Here is a 13,916-nt window from a genome sequence, read left to right on the forward strand (position 1 = left end):
GGTCAAAGGTTGCATTACGGCCTTCAGTCCAACATCGTCCCCGGTCCTGGTTGCCGTGGTAACACATCCATTCACCCTGAAGTGTAATATAAATTCCAGCCACTGGTTGGCCACGTAGAATTCTTGTGACTTTGATGTTTGATGGTAAACCCCAACAATTAACACACACTATATTCACATGAACAATAACACACACATACCACACATGTACATATCATACACATGTACACATTACACAGGTGGTTTCTTCTGTAATACCCCTGTAGCATGTTTTTTACGAGTCTCACTATGTCTGTTTGTGTGTGTGCGCGTGTTTGCGTGTGCAATGTGTGCGTGTGTGTGCGTGCGTGTCACGGTCAGATTAATGGTCCACTGCCTTTTGTATGGAAGCTTAGGAATGTTCTCCACTTTCAAGCACACTCTGACACACACACACACACACACACACACACACACACGCACGCACACACACACACACACACACACACACACACACACACACACACACACACACACACACACACACACACACTGTATTAGGATGATAGTATATATGATAGTATATATCTGTATCATGAATCAATTTAAGTGGACCCCGACTTAAACAAGTTGAAAAACTTATTCGGGTGTTACCATTTAGTGGTCAATTGTACGGAATATGTACTTCACTGTGCAACCTACTAATAAAAGTCTCAATCAATCAATCAATCACTGGAATTAGGACGTTAAAGAAAAGACAGCGACACAAAGGAAAGCAGAAGAAAAGAAGTAAAAGTTCATGTTGATTGGCAAGAACAGAGTCAAGATTAGCAATTAGCCAATTTAATCTCTTGGTGGGCCTTCTATCTATACCAGGGGTCCCCAAACTTTTTGACTCGGGGGCCACATTGGGTTAAAAAAATTTGGCCTGTATATATATACATATATATATACTGTATATATATATATATATATATATATATATATATATATATATATATATATATATATATATATATATATATATATATATATATATATATATATATATATATATATATATATATACATATACAGTATATATATATATATACATACATATATATATATATATATATATATATATATATATATATATATATATATATATATATATATATATATATATATATATATATATATATATACAGTATATATATATATATATATATACATATATGTAAAAAATAAAATAAACAAATCGGGGCAGCATGGTGGGAGAGGGGTTAGTGCGTCTGCCTCACAATATGAAGGTCCTGGGTTCGATCCTGTGCTCTGGATCTTTCTGTGTGGAGTTTGCTGGGATTTTTCATGTTTTGCATGTTCTCCCTGTGACTGCGTGGGTTCCCTCCGGGTACTCCGGCTTCCTCCCACCTCCAAAGACATGTACCTGGGGATAGGTTGATTGGCAACACTAAAATTAGCCCCAGTGTGTGAATGTTGTCTGTCTATCTGTGTTGGCCCTGCGATGAGGTGGCGACTTGTCCAGGGTGTACCCCGCCTTCCGCCCGATTGTAGCTGAGATAGGCTCCAGCGCCCCCCGCGACCCCGAAGGGAATAAGCGGTAGAAAATGGATGGATGGATGGAAGAAAGAATATGAGAAATTGTTCCCGATTTTAGAAGAAAAAAGGCAACACATTGTGAGAAAAAAACTGCTTTTAGTTAATTTTTTATATTTTTTGTTTGTATTTGGTTTTTAATCTTCATTATTTACTTCAAGTTATTACAGTATGTCTCTATATACATATTTTTATTTTTTAAATTAATTTTGGCCAAAGGGGGCGCATTTCAATTTCTCACACACACTTGTTATTACATATGTTGGCCAGAGGGGGGAGCACTTCAAATTCTTACACACAGTTGTTATTTAATTTGTTGGCCAGAGGGGGAACCCTTTTAAAACCGACACACAGTCAATCTAAAAAATCCCTCCTTTTTGGGACCACCCTAATTTTGATAGGTTTCACCACCAGGGGTGCAAATGAGACATTTTCTATTACAGTGTTTTTCAACCTTTTTTGAGCCAAGGCACATTTTTTGCTTTGAAAAAATGCAGAGGCACACCACCAGCAGAAATCATTAAAAAACAAAACTCAGTTGACAGTAAAAAGTCGTTGTCGCAATTGTTGGATATGACTTTAAACCATAACCAACCATGCACCACTATAGCTCTTGTCTCAAAGTAGGTGTACTGTCACCACCTGTCACATCACGCCGTGACTTATTTGGACTTTTTTGTTGTTTTCCTGTGTGTAGTGTTTTAGTTCTTGTCTTGCACTCCTATTTTGGTGGCTTTTTCTCTTTTGTTGGTATTTTCCTGTAGCAGTTTCATGTCTTCCTTTGAGCGATATTTCCCGCATCTACTTTGTTTTAGTAATCAACATTTTTTCAGTTGTTTTTATCCTTCTTTGTGGGGGCATTGTTGATTGTCATGTTTGGATGTACATTGTGGACGCAGTCTTTGCTCCACAGTAAATCTTTGCTGTCGTCCAGCATTCTGTTTTTGTTTACTTTGTAGCCAGTTCAGTTTTAGTTTCGTTCTGCATAGCCTTCCCTAAGCTTCAATGCCTTTTCTTAGGGGCACTCATCTTTTGTTTATTTTTGGTTTTAGCATTAGACACCTTTTTACCTGCACGCTGCCTCCCGCTGTTTCCGACATCTACAAAGCAATTAGCTACCGGCTGCCACCTACTGATATGGAAAAGAATTACACGGTACAGACACTCAACAACAACACATCATTTGCAGACTATAATTACTGGTTTGCAAAAAATATTTTTAACCCAAATAGGTGAAATTAGATAATCTCACGGCACACTAGTGTGCCGCGGCACAGTGGTTGAAAAACACTGCTCTATTAGATGCAATTGCTTTCCGTATTGGGACCATGATTTATGTCCTAACTTGTTCACCGGTCCTCATATGGAAGGTACTTTTCTTTGTTGACGTCTCAAGAAGGGTAGAAACACAAGAACACACACACACACACGCACACACACACACACACACACACACACACACACACACACACACACACACACACACACATATAAATACCCTGAGTGACAAGACTATGATATATGATTATTTAAAAACAGACACAATAACATCAGGGGGCTCACACTCACCCTCTCACACAATTTTGGCAGTGTTATAATAAAAGTCGTAACTTTACTCAACATAAGTCAAAATGTTACAAGAAAAATTGAACATTTGTGCAATATTATGATACAAATTGGAATTTTACTCAATAACAGTCGCAATTTCACAAGAAAAGCTTAAAATTTGGGCAACTTTATATAAAGAGTTGTAATTTTACCTGACAAAAGTCACAATTTTATAAGAAAACCCTAACAATTTGCCAATATTATAATAATAATGGGAATTTTACTTGGCAAAATGATGACAAAAGTCATCATTTTACTAAAAAAATGTCACTACTTTAAGAGAACAACATTTTTTTTTGGCAATGTTGTGATAAAGTCAGAATTTTATATGACAAATGTCACCATTTTTGCGTTAAAAAGTAATAATTTCACATGGAAAAAAGGAATAATTTTACGAGGAAAACTTGTTCACCGGTCCTCATACGGAAGGTACTTTTCCTTGTTGATGTCTCAAGAAGAGTAGAAATACAAGAACACACGCGCACACACACACACACGCGCACACACACACACACACACACGCACACGTACACACACACACATACACACACACACATATAAATATCCTGAGTGACAAGACTATGATATATGATTATTTAAAGACACACACAATAACATCAGGGGGCTCACACTCACCCTCTCACACAATTTTGGCAGTGTTATAATAAAAGTCGTAACTTTACTCAACGCAAGTCAAAATGTTACAAGAAAAACTGAACATTTGTGCAATATTATGATACAAATTGGAATTTTACTCAATAACAGTCGCAATTTCACAAGAAAAGCTTGAAATTTGGGCAACTTTATGAAAAGAGTCGTAATTTTATCCGACAAAAGTCACAATTTTATAAGAAAACTTTAACAATTTGCCAATATTATAATAATAATGGGAATTTTACTTGGCAAAATGATGACAAAAGTCATCATTTTACTAAAAAAATGTCACTACTTTAAGAGAACAACATTTTTTTTTGGCAATGTTGTGATAAAGTCAGAATTTTATATGACAAATGTCACCATTTTTGCGTTAAAAAGTAATAATTTCACATGGAAAAAAGGAATCATTTTACGAGGAAAACTTGTTCACCGGTCCTCATACGGAAGGTTTTCCTTGTTGATGTCTCAAGAAGGGTAGAAATACAAGAACACATGCGCACACACACACACACATATAAATATCCTGAGTGACAAGACTATGATATATGATTATTTAAAGACACACACAATAACATCAGGGGGCTCACACTCACCCTCTCACACAATTTTGGCAGTGTTATAATAAAAGTCGTAACTTTACTCAACGCAAGTCAAAATGTTACAAGAAAAACTGAACATTTGTGCAATATTATAATACAAATTGGAATTTTACTCAATAACAGTCGCAATTTCACAAGAAAAGCTTGAAATTTGGGCAACTTTATGAAAAGAGTCGTAATTTTATCCGACAAAAGTCACAATTTTATAAGAAAACTTTAACAATTTGCCAATATTATAATAATAATGGGAATTTTACTTGGCAAAATGATGACAAAAGTCATCATTTTACTAAACAAATGTCACTACTTTAAGAGAACAAACATTTTTTTTGGCAATGTTGTGATAAAGTCAGAATTTTATATGACAAATGTCACCATTTTTGCGTTAAAAAGTAATAATTTCACATGGAAAAAAAGGAATAATTTTACGAGGAAAACTTGTTCACCGGTCCTCATATGGAAGGTACTTTTCCTTGTTGATGTCTCAAGAAGGGTAGAAATACAAGAACACACGCGCGCACACACGCACACGCACACACACACACACACACACACACACACACACACACACACACACACACACACACACACACACACACACACACACACACACACACACATATAAATACCCTGAGTGACAAGACTATGATATATGATTATTTAAAGACAGACACAATACCATCAGGGGGCTCACATGTACTCACCCTCTCACACACACGCGCGCGCACACGCATGCACACGCATGATGACTGACAACAGCAGGTGGTCATGTTTGTCTGTGGTAGCTCACTAAAATGAAAAGAAATGACAACACAGTGGCTGGCATAGCACTGAACACAATAATAAAATGAAGTTGTTTCATCGGCTGATGTATTTAAAGTTAGCCATCATGCTATTTATCTGTAGGCTACTGTTTTATGTGTGTCTGAAAAGTGAACGACTTTTAATCTGACGACAGCTACATTGTAATTTGTGAAGCATTGACATTACCAGTGTGACCTTTCCTCTGACAGCACCAATATATGACACTAATACAAACAATAACACTAACTTGAATAGTTCAATGTTGACAAAACGACACACACGGTGCAAGGCTGCCCCCTGTCGTCTGCTGAGTGTGCAAACATGCGAAATACATTGTCCCCTTGATTTGGTACATGTGTACGCTCAGTTTTGTTTTTTTCCCCTCCTTTTTAGTTAATTCCCAGCGACGGTGAAAGTAGAAGATTTAAAAAAAACTGGTTTGAACCTATTCGAACAGCGATACTGGCCCTTTAAGAACTCACCGTTGTCTTGGTTACAGTCCGGAAGTACTAGCAGAGCATCGTTAGCATGCTAACTCTGCGCTCATCTCTGTCCGGTTTTCTATGTCCGAAATATCCTTGAGGAAACAAGTAAGCAGGACATTAGAAAAGAATAATGTAATTAACGCTGCTAAGTTAGTCTCTGTAAGAACAATTATCAGCATAAAAGCGATTACAAAAAATAAATTCTCAATCGTCGCGTTCATATACTAGTGTAATTTTATAACAAGCAGATGTAATGTGTATTTTACCTAATACAATCTAATGATGTTGTGTGTTGTGACTTTTGAAATTTGATTTAAAAAATATATTGTATGGTTATTCAATACGAATTAATAACCTTAATTGATTTATTTTATAAATTGTATTTTTATATAAATCTTTTTGTATAATCATCAACATTTACAAACAAACTTATAAACAACAACAGTACAAAACAACGCCAGGGGGTCGTAAACTCAATAAAACAACTGTAGTAGAATGCAATATATATATATATATCCATCCATCCATCCATTTCTACCGCTTATTCCCTTCGGGGTCGCTGGAGCCTATCTCAGCTACAATCGGGCGGAAGGCGGGGGTACACCCTGGACAAGTCGCCACCTCATTGCAGGGCCAACACAGATAGACAGACAACATTCACACTCACATTCACACATTAGGGCCAATTTTAGTGTTGCCAATCAACCTATCCCCAGGTGCACGTCTTTGGAGGTGGGAGGAAAAAATACAAAAATTAGGGGCATTTTATTTGAACTAAGCAAAATTATCTGCCAAAAGAACAAGAAAATTTGCATTTCCAAAACAAGTAAAATTAGCTAACTTCAATGAACCCCAAAATACTTTAAAATAAGTATATTCTCACTAATAACAAGTGCACTTTTCTTGGTAGAAAAAAAAAAGAGACCTTTTTGCTCAATATGTTGAAAAATATTCTTAAATTAAGTAAATGCTAGTGCCATTATCTTGACATAATGATATGTGCTTGGCATTACATTTCTTGAAACCAGCAAACTTATACTAAAAACTAATTAATTGTTCTTAATGGAAAGGCAACAAGGCAACCGCTTGTTACTCTCGGGGTCTCCTAGCCGCTCAGGCAAATCATATTGTCTAGAAATGCATTTTTCCATCGATAACATGACATCATCGCGCCAAGTGCGTGCTCTTTCAGTCAATTAGTGCGCATATGTACAGCCCAGCCCCCGGCCAAACGTTTTTTGATTGTAATTTTGAAGAATTTATCTGAATGTGCATGAACTATTTCTGTTCAAAATTGTTAGAAATGTTATATGTTTAAATATTAACTGTCAGTTTACTGTACTGTGCCAACTGTACTACTATATGAGTACGTATTTTCTATTGTTTCATTGAAAATAAAACAGCAAAGTCCATTTGGCTGTCATCCGTTTTATATATGAGACAAAATTGTGTCAAAGTCATGATTTTTTTTTTCATGCTTGAAATAAGAAATGATTACTTTAAAAAAGTAGTTTTATACTCGTGAGTGTTGATGACACAGATTTGCAACAGTTGATATTCTAGTTTCAAGCATGTTTTACTCAATATAGGTCATAACATCTCAGCTACAAGCTGTAATATCTTACTGAGATCATTTAGGACCAAAACCCTTAAAACAAGTAAAACACTCTAACATAAAGTCTGCTTAGTGAGAAGAATTATCTTATCAGACAGAAAATGAGCAAATATCACCCTTATTTGAGATATTTAATCTTACTTAGATTTCAGTTTCTGCAGTGTGTAAAGTCATAAGCTCACACAAGTTCCGTAAATAGTCCAAATTTGGAGCACAGCATCACAGTTTTCACAGCTTTTTGGTTGTTAGAGGTAGAAAGCGTTTTAAAGTAAAGTTCCAATTCTTTTTTTAAAGGTCGGGTATTGAGAAAGTTACATTTATGAATATCATTTGTTGTGATTGTTTCTTTGTAGGAGATGAGCAACGATGACGTCATCAAGCACGTCACGTGCACGGTCAAACCTCCCGCCTACCTTCACTTCGGGGACTCCAAGGAGGACCCCAGTCACTCGGGCGTCTGCGTGCTGGACGTCAACCTCCCCTTTGGAAAAAGCGTTAACGTAAGCCAGCACGCTTCCTGTGGTGTCCGTGGCAACCGATTATGTTGCGTTAGCGTGGTCAAAATGACGTCATGTGGTTGGTTAGGTTGAGGCGATCTCCTTCAAGAACTCCTACACGGCCTTTGTAAGCGTGAGGCTGCAGAGGCGGACCCCTGGCCAGGAGGCGGCGGCGGCCAAGTGGGTCACGGCTGTCAGGGACCTCCCGCTGATGAAGAACCCCCATACCGAGGCGGGCTCGCAGGACTTCTACGCCATCCGTAGGACACAGGTGTGTGTGTATGTGTGTGTGTTGAGGTCTTTCATGATGATTGACATGCTGGGTGACAACGCTAACTTCTCACGTTCAGATGGGAGTAGAGGCGGACCACGTCACGGCCCTGAGACTGATCCTGAGACAGCCGTCCTGTGCCTGGTTAACTTTCAGCCTGGAGGACATCCGCATCTTCCCTCGCACGCAGACTGTCTGTCGTTTTACACACACACACACACTTTGTGTTTTTGTGTAGGGATGTCCGATAATGTCTTTTTTGCCGATATCCGATATTCCGATATTGTCCAACACTTAATTACCGATACCGATATATACAGTCGTGAAATTAACACATTATTATGCCTAATTTTGTTGTGATGCCCCGCTGGATGGATTAAACAATGTAACAAGGTTTTCCAAAATAAATCAACTCAAGTTATGGAAAAAAATGCCAACATGGCACTGCCATATTTATTATTGAAGTCACAAAGTGCATTTTTTTTTTTTTTTAACATCCCTCAAAACAGCAGCTTGGAATTTGGGACATGCTCTCCCTGAGAGAGCATGAGGAGGTTGAGGTGGGCGGGGTTGGGGGGGCGGAATTGAGATGGGGGAGGTAGGGGGAAGCGGGGGGTGTATATTGTAGCATCCCGGAAGAGTTAGTGCTGCAAGGGGTTTCTGGGTATTTGTTCTGTTGTGTTTATGTTGTGTTACGGTGCGGATGTTCTCCCCAAATGTGTTTGTCATTCTTGTTTGGTGTGGGTTCACAGTGTGGCGCATATTTGTAACAGTGTTAAAGTTGTTTATACGGTCACCCTCAGTGTGACCTGTATGGCTGTTGACCAAGTATGCGTTGCATTCACTTGAGTGTGTGAAAAGCCGTAGATATTATGTGATTGGGCCGGCACACAAAAGCAGTGCCTTTAAGGTTTATTGGCGCTCTGTACTTCTCCCTACGTCCGTGTACACGGCAGCGTTTTAAAAAGTCATACATTTTACTTTTTGAAACCGATACCGATAATTTTGAAACCGATACTGATAATTTCCGATATTACATTTTAAAGCATTTATCGGCCGATAATATCAGCAGTCCGATATTATCGGACATCCCTAGTTTTGTGTCCACCAATCCGATCTTTACGAGACGTCAAAGAGTGTACTTTCACAGACATAACTGACAATCTAGCCAGAGGTTGACAACACCATCTTGGTCTTTCAGGAAACTGACAAGGAGCTCTCTGATTGGCTGTCTGCTCTGACCCTCGTTGACCGCCATTCTGACGTTGAGGTACATGCGCTGACATACATAGTGCATACACGCGTAAGGTGTGTGTGTGTATTTTAAAGAATGTTTAGTAACCCCTACTTCCTCTTCCCTCATTTTAGGAGGGTCTCCCGGACCCTCAGACAGTTTCGTGCAGTCTTCAGCAGATGTGGGCGTTGACTGAGGTGATGCAGAGCAGTCAAAGCTCCGCCTCTATCGGACGCTTTGATGTGAGTATTACAGACGGCCATCATCATCTCTCCATAAATTATTGTAGTAATTCAGACTATTTAAAATAACATCATAAATCAATATAACCAAACTGTGTTTGTGCAGGTGGATGGATGCTACGACGTCAATGTCTTATCTGTGACATAAACATAGCATTTTTATAGTTATACTGTATGTGACATAGACATAATTATAGTTATGCTGTTTGTGACATTATCATGTAAATACAGTAGATCCTTGCTACCGTATTTTTCGGAGTATAAGTCGCACCAGCCGAAAATGCATAATAAAGAAGGAAAAAAACATATAAGTTGCACTGGAGTATAAGTCGCATTTTTGGGGGAAATTTATTTGATAAAACCCAACACCAAGAATAGACATTTGAAAGGCAATTTAAAATAAATAAAGAATAGTGAACAACAGGCTGAATAAGTGTACGTTATATGACGCATAAATAACCAACTGAGAACGTGCCTGGTATGTTAACGTTGTAGGAGCCATTTAAGGCATCTTTATTTTTGTGTTGGCATTACTTTCTTTTGTCACTAGGTGGCGGGCATTTTGGTTGAGCAGGGCAGGGGGGAAGGCATATGTAGGAGCACAGGTGAGCCAAACAAGTAAGGACTCAGGTGTGGGAGCACAAACCGTTCTTACCAGCAGCAGACAACAGCAAACCACAGCAGACAACAGCAACAGGCAGGAGAACATCTGACACAATATCACTGCAATAATCCCTGGTATGTTTCATTCACCCTGCAAATTCGTTAATAAGTATGTATAAACTGGATTTCCGACGGGACCTCACTTCATATACAATGTTTGCTACTGCGTAGGATCACTCCCTCAAACCTGTTGAGTAATGACAATAAATTGGAACATTTGAAGGTGATGATTGCCATTACATTCAAGTAAGAACGGTGCTCTTCGAGTGAAAAGGACAACAAGAAGAACACACAGAAGGACATCAAAAAGCCGCAAGAGGACAAACTGTGCCACGGCCACGCTGCTGCTCATCAGCCAGGGTGATTGGAAACACCTGCCAGCTCTATAGGGTGAGTTGTGTGGAGCTGAAAGCAGCACAAGGGACTTGGCCAATTATGTCTGGTGGCAAAGATGATGTACAGCCACAAGGTGGCGAAAATGTGGATCCTGAAAAGGAAAATGTACAATATTTTGGAAAGGGAAAAAGAGCCATAACGTATACTGCCAAAGGCTTGGAAATGAAAGTTGACAATTATCATAAAGCAATAGGAGCATGTGTTAAAAAAGCTGCTAAAATAATGGACACAATGAAGCAACTCATGCATTCAAATGAAAATGATGAAAATGCAAATGCCGTAAGAGGTCACTTGGAGGAATTGATTCATTTGTGTGGAGAGGCAAGGGAAAATCATTCCTCATTGATTGCCTTACCATTGCCTGAAGAGGAACTTGATAGAAAAAATGACTGGTTTCAAGAAAAGATTAAGATACTAGAAGGTTTCATAAAACTTGTGCATGAATGGTTATCAGAAGTGAAAAAGCTAACCACACATGACACTGCCCCTGTGGAAGAGGAGTCACAATTGCATGTCTCTGAAACACATGGCTCAGTTGAAACGCAAGTCCAAGATGAAATGCATGTCCCACTTGCCCATGATGAACATTTATGTATTACACTTTCTGATATTGGAGCCCAGGACAGTGCATCAAATGTCTCAGTCACACGCAGTTCCATAACATCAACAACCTCTTCTACCTCATCTGCTCGCATTCGAGCCCAGGCCGAAAAGGCTGCTCTAATGGCAGAAGCTGCTGCATTGGAGAAAAAACATCAGATTGAATTACAACAAAGAATTCAACAGGAACAATTCGCAAAACAACAGGAACAATTCGCAAAACAACAGGAACAATTCACAAAACAACAGGAACAACTCAGAATGGAAAAGGAAAAGTTGGAAATGGAAACCAAGCTGGCAGCAGCAAATGCAAGGGAACATGTTTTTGCAACCATGGGATCTATGGAAGGATCAAGACTGTCAAGAATGAGCTCTGAATCACACAAGGTAGCTGCTGCTCCAAAGAAAACAATGCCCCTCTCTGACACACAGGTTGGGAAGCCAAAACAATTCATATATGAAAAATATACCGAAGCTCATTACATGACTCCAAGACAGGCTGCTCACTCTTTAATGCAAGCTGACAATCTGTCAAAATCAACTGTACAAATGAAAAAAGAGGATGTTAAAGGTCATACAGTTCACACTACATCCCCTGTCACAAATGCCATCAAACAAGATCACATTCTTGATTTACTAAAAAGCACAACATGATTTTAATGCCTTATTGGTTAAGCAGAATGTCCATTCCTCTTTACCATCAAGAGACATACCTGTGTTTGATGGAGATCCGTTTCAGTATGAAACCTTTATAAGGGCATTTGAATATGGAGTGGAGAAAAAGTGTGACACCTATGACTGTTTGCATTATTTGGAACAATATACTAGAGGGCATCCAAAAGAGCTGGTTCAAAGTTGCCAACATATGCCTCCGTCCCAGGGCTACCAGAAGGCAAGACAGCTACTCAAGGAACATTTTGGTAATGAATATCAATCAATCAATCAATGTTTATTTATATAGCCCTAAATCACAAGTGTCTCAAAGGGCTGTACAAGCCACAACGACATCCTCGGTACAGAGCCCACATACGGGCAAGGAAAAACTCACCCCAGTGGGACGTCGGTGAATGACTATGAGAAACCTTGGAGAGGACCGCATATGTGGGTAACCCCCCCCCCTCTAGGGGAGACCGAAAGCAACGGATGTCGAGTGGGTCTGACATAACATTGTGAAAGTCCAGTCCACAGTGGATCCAACACATCAGCGGGAGTCCAGTCCACAGCGGGGCCAACAGGAAACCATCCCGAGCGGAGACGGGTCAGCAGCGCAGAGATGTCCCCAACCGATGCACAGGCTAGTGGTCCACCCGGGGTCCCGGCTCTGGACAGCCAGCACTTCATCCATGGCCACCGGACCTATGCAACTCCCCCTCGCAAGGGACAGGGGAGAAGAGGAGAGAAGAAAAGAAACGGCAGATCAACTGGTCTAAAAAAGGGGGGGTCTATTTAAAGGCTAGATTATACAAATGAGTTTTAAGATGGGACTTGAATGCTTCTACTGAGGTAGCATCTCTAACTGTTACCGGGAGGGCATTCCAGAGTACTGGAGCCCGAATAGAAAACGCTCTATAGCCCGCAGACTTTTTTTTGGCTCTGGGAATCACTAATAAGCCGGAGTTCTTTGAACGCAGATTTCTTGTCGGGACATATGGTACAATACAATCGGCGAGATAGGCTGGAGCTAAACCGTGTAATATTTTATACGTAAGTAGTAAAACCTTAAAGTCGCATCTTAAGTGCACAGGAAGCCAGTGCAAGTGAGCCAGTATAGGCGTAATATGATCAAACTTTCTTGTTTTTGTCAAAAGCCTTGCAGCCGCATTTTGTACCAACTGTAATCTTTTAATGCTAGACATAGGGAGGCCCGAAAATAATACGTTACAGTAATCGAGACGAGACGTAACGAACGCATGAATAATGATCTCAGCGTCGCTAGTGGACAAGATGGAACGAATTTTAGCGATATTACGGAGATGAAAGAAGGCCGTTTTAGTAACACTCTTAATGTGTGACTCAAACGAGAGAGTTGGGTCGAAGATAATACCCAGATTCTTTACCGAGTCTCCTTGTTTAATTGTTTGGTTGTCAAATGTTAAGGTGGTATTATTAAATAGATGTTGGTGTCTAGCAGGACCGATAATCAGCATTTCCGTTTTCTTAGCGTTGAGTTGCAAAAAGTTAGCGGACATCCATTGTTTAATTTCATTAAGACACGCCTCCAGCTGACTACAGTCCGGCGTGTTGGTCAGCTTTAGGGGCATGTAGAGTTGAGTGTCATCAGCATAACAGTGAAAGCTAACACCGTACTTGCGTATGATGTCACCCAGCGGCTGCATGTAAATACTAAAGAGTGCAGGGCCAAGAACCGAACCCTGGGGAACTCCGCACGTTACCTTGACATAGTCCGAGGTCACATTGTTATGGGAGACGCACTGCATCCTGTCAGTAAGATAAGAGTTAAACCAAGACAAGGCTAAGTCTGACATACCAATACGTGTTTTGATACGCTCTAATAAAATATTATGATCGACGGTATCGAAAGCGGCGCTAAGATCAAGAAGCAGCAACATAGATGACACATCAGAATCCATCGTTAGCAATAGATCATTAGTCATTTTTGCGAGGGCTGTCTCCGTAGAGTGATTTGCCCTGAAACCGGATTGAAAA

General features: G+C 39.6%; 2 protein-coding genes across 3 annotated transcripts; both read left to right on the top strand.

The window, feature by feature from the left end:
- Window positions 1–5,719: 5,719 nt before the first annotated feature.
- Window positions 5,720–9,885, top strand: nicn1 (nicolin 1). The gene is made up of 7 exons (XM_062062948.1): window positions 5,720–5,836; window positions 7,700–7,846; window positions 7,932–8,114; window positions 8,194–8,307; window positions 9,316–9,384; window positions 9,483–9,590; window positions 9,697–9,885. The coding sequence occupies exons 1-7, from the start codon at window positions 5,810–5,812 to the stop codon at window positions 9,736–9,738; spliced, it is 690 nt and encodes a 229-aa protein (XP_061918932.1). The 5' UTR covers window positions 5,720–5,809; the 3' UTR covers window positions 9,739–9,885.
- A 164-nt stretch (window positions 9,886–10,049) lies between these two features.
- On the top strand, window positions 10,050–12,171 carry LOC133659881 (uncharacterized). Of its 2 annotated transcripts, none has more exons than XM_062062743.1 (2): window positions 10,050–10,328; window positions 10,425–12,171. In XM_062062743.1, exon 2 carries the CDS (start codon window positions 10,689–10,691, stop codon window positions 11,901–11,903), a length of 1,215 nt encoding a protein of 404 aa, XP_061918727.1. In that variant the 5' UTR covers window positions 10,050–10,328; window positions 10,425–10,688; the 3' UTR covers window positions 11,904–12,171. The 2 variants fall into 2 exon arrangements, with proteins under 2 accessions (XP_061918727.1, XP_061918806.1); XM_062062822.1 differs by having other exon boundaries at window positions 10,477–12,171.
- Window positions 12,172–13,916: the final 1,745 nt, after the last annotated feature.

The sequence above is a fragment of the Entelurus aequoreus genome, linkage group LG01, assembly GCF_033978785.1.
Source record: "Entelurus aequoreus isolate RoL-2023_Sb linkage group LG01, RoL_Eaeq_v1.1, whole genome shotgun sequence".
In the NCBI taxonomy this organism is placed as follows: Eukaryota; Metazoa; Chordata; class Actinopteri; order Syngnathiformes; family Syngnathidae; genus Entelurus; species Entelurus aequoreus.

Coding starts and splice junctions, on each gene's coding strand:
- nicn1 (XM_062062948.1), top strand. CDS start 5,810: ATGTCCGAAATATCCTTGAGGAAACAA. Junction 7,847..7,931: donor CCTTTGGAAAAAGCGTTAAC/GTAAGCCAGCAC, acceptor GTGGTTGGTTAG/GTTGAGGCGATCTCCTTCAA. Junction 9,591..9,696: donor CCTCTATCGGACGCTTTGAT/GTGAGTATTACA, acceptor GTGTTTGTGCAG/GTGGATGGATGCTACGACGT.
- LOC133659881 (XM_062062743.1), top strand. CDS start 10,689: ATGTCTGGTGGCAAAGATGATGTACAGCCACAAGGTGGCGAAAATGTG.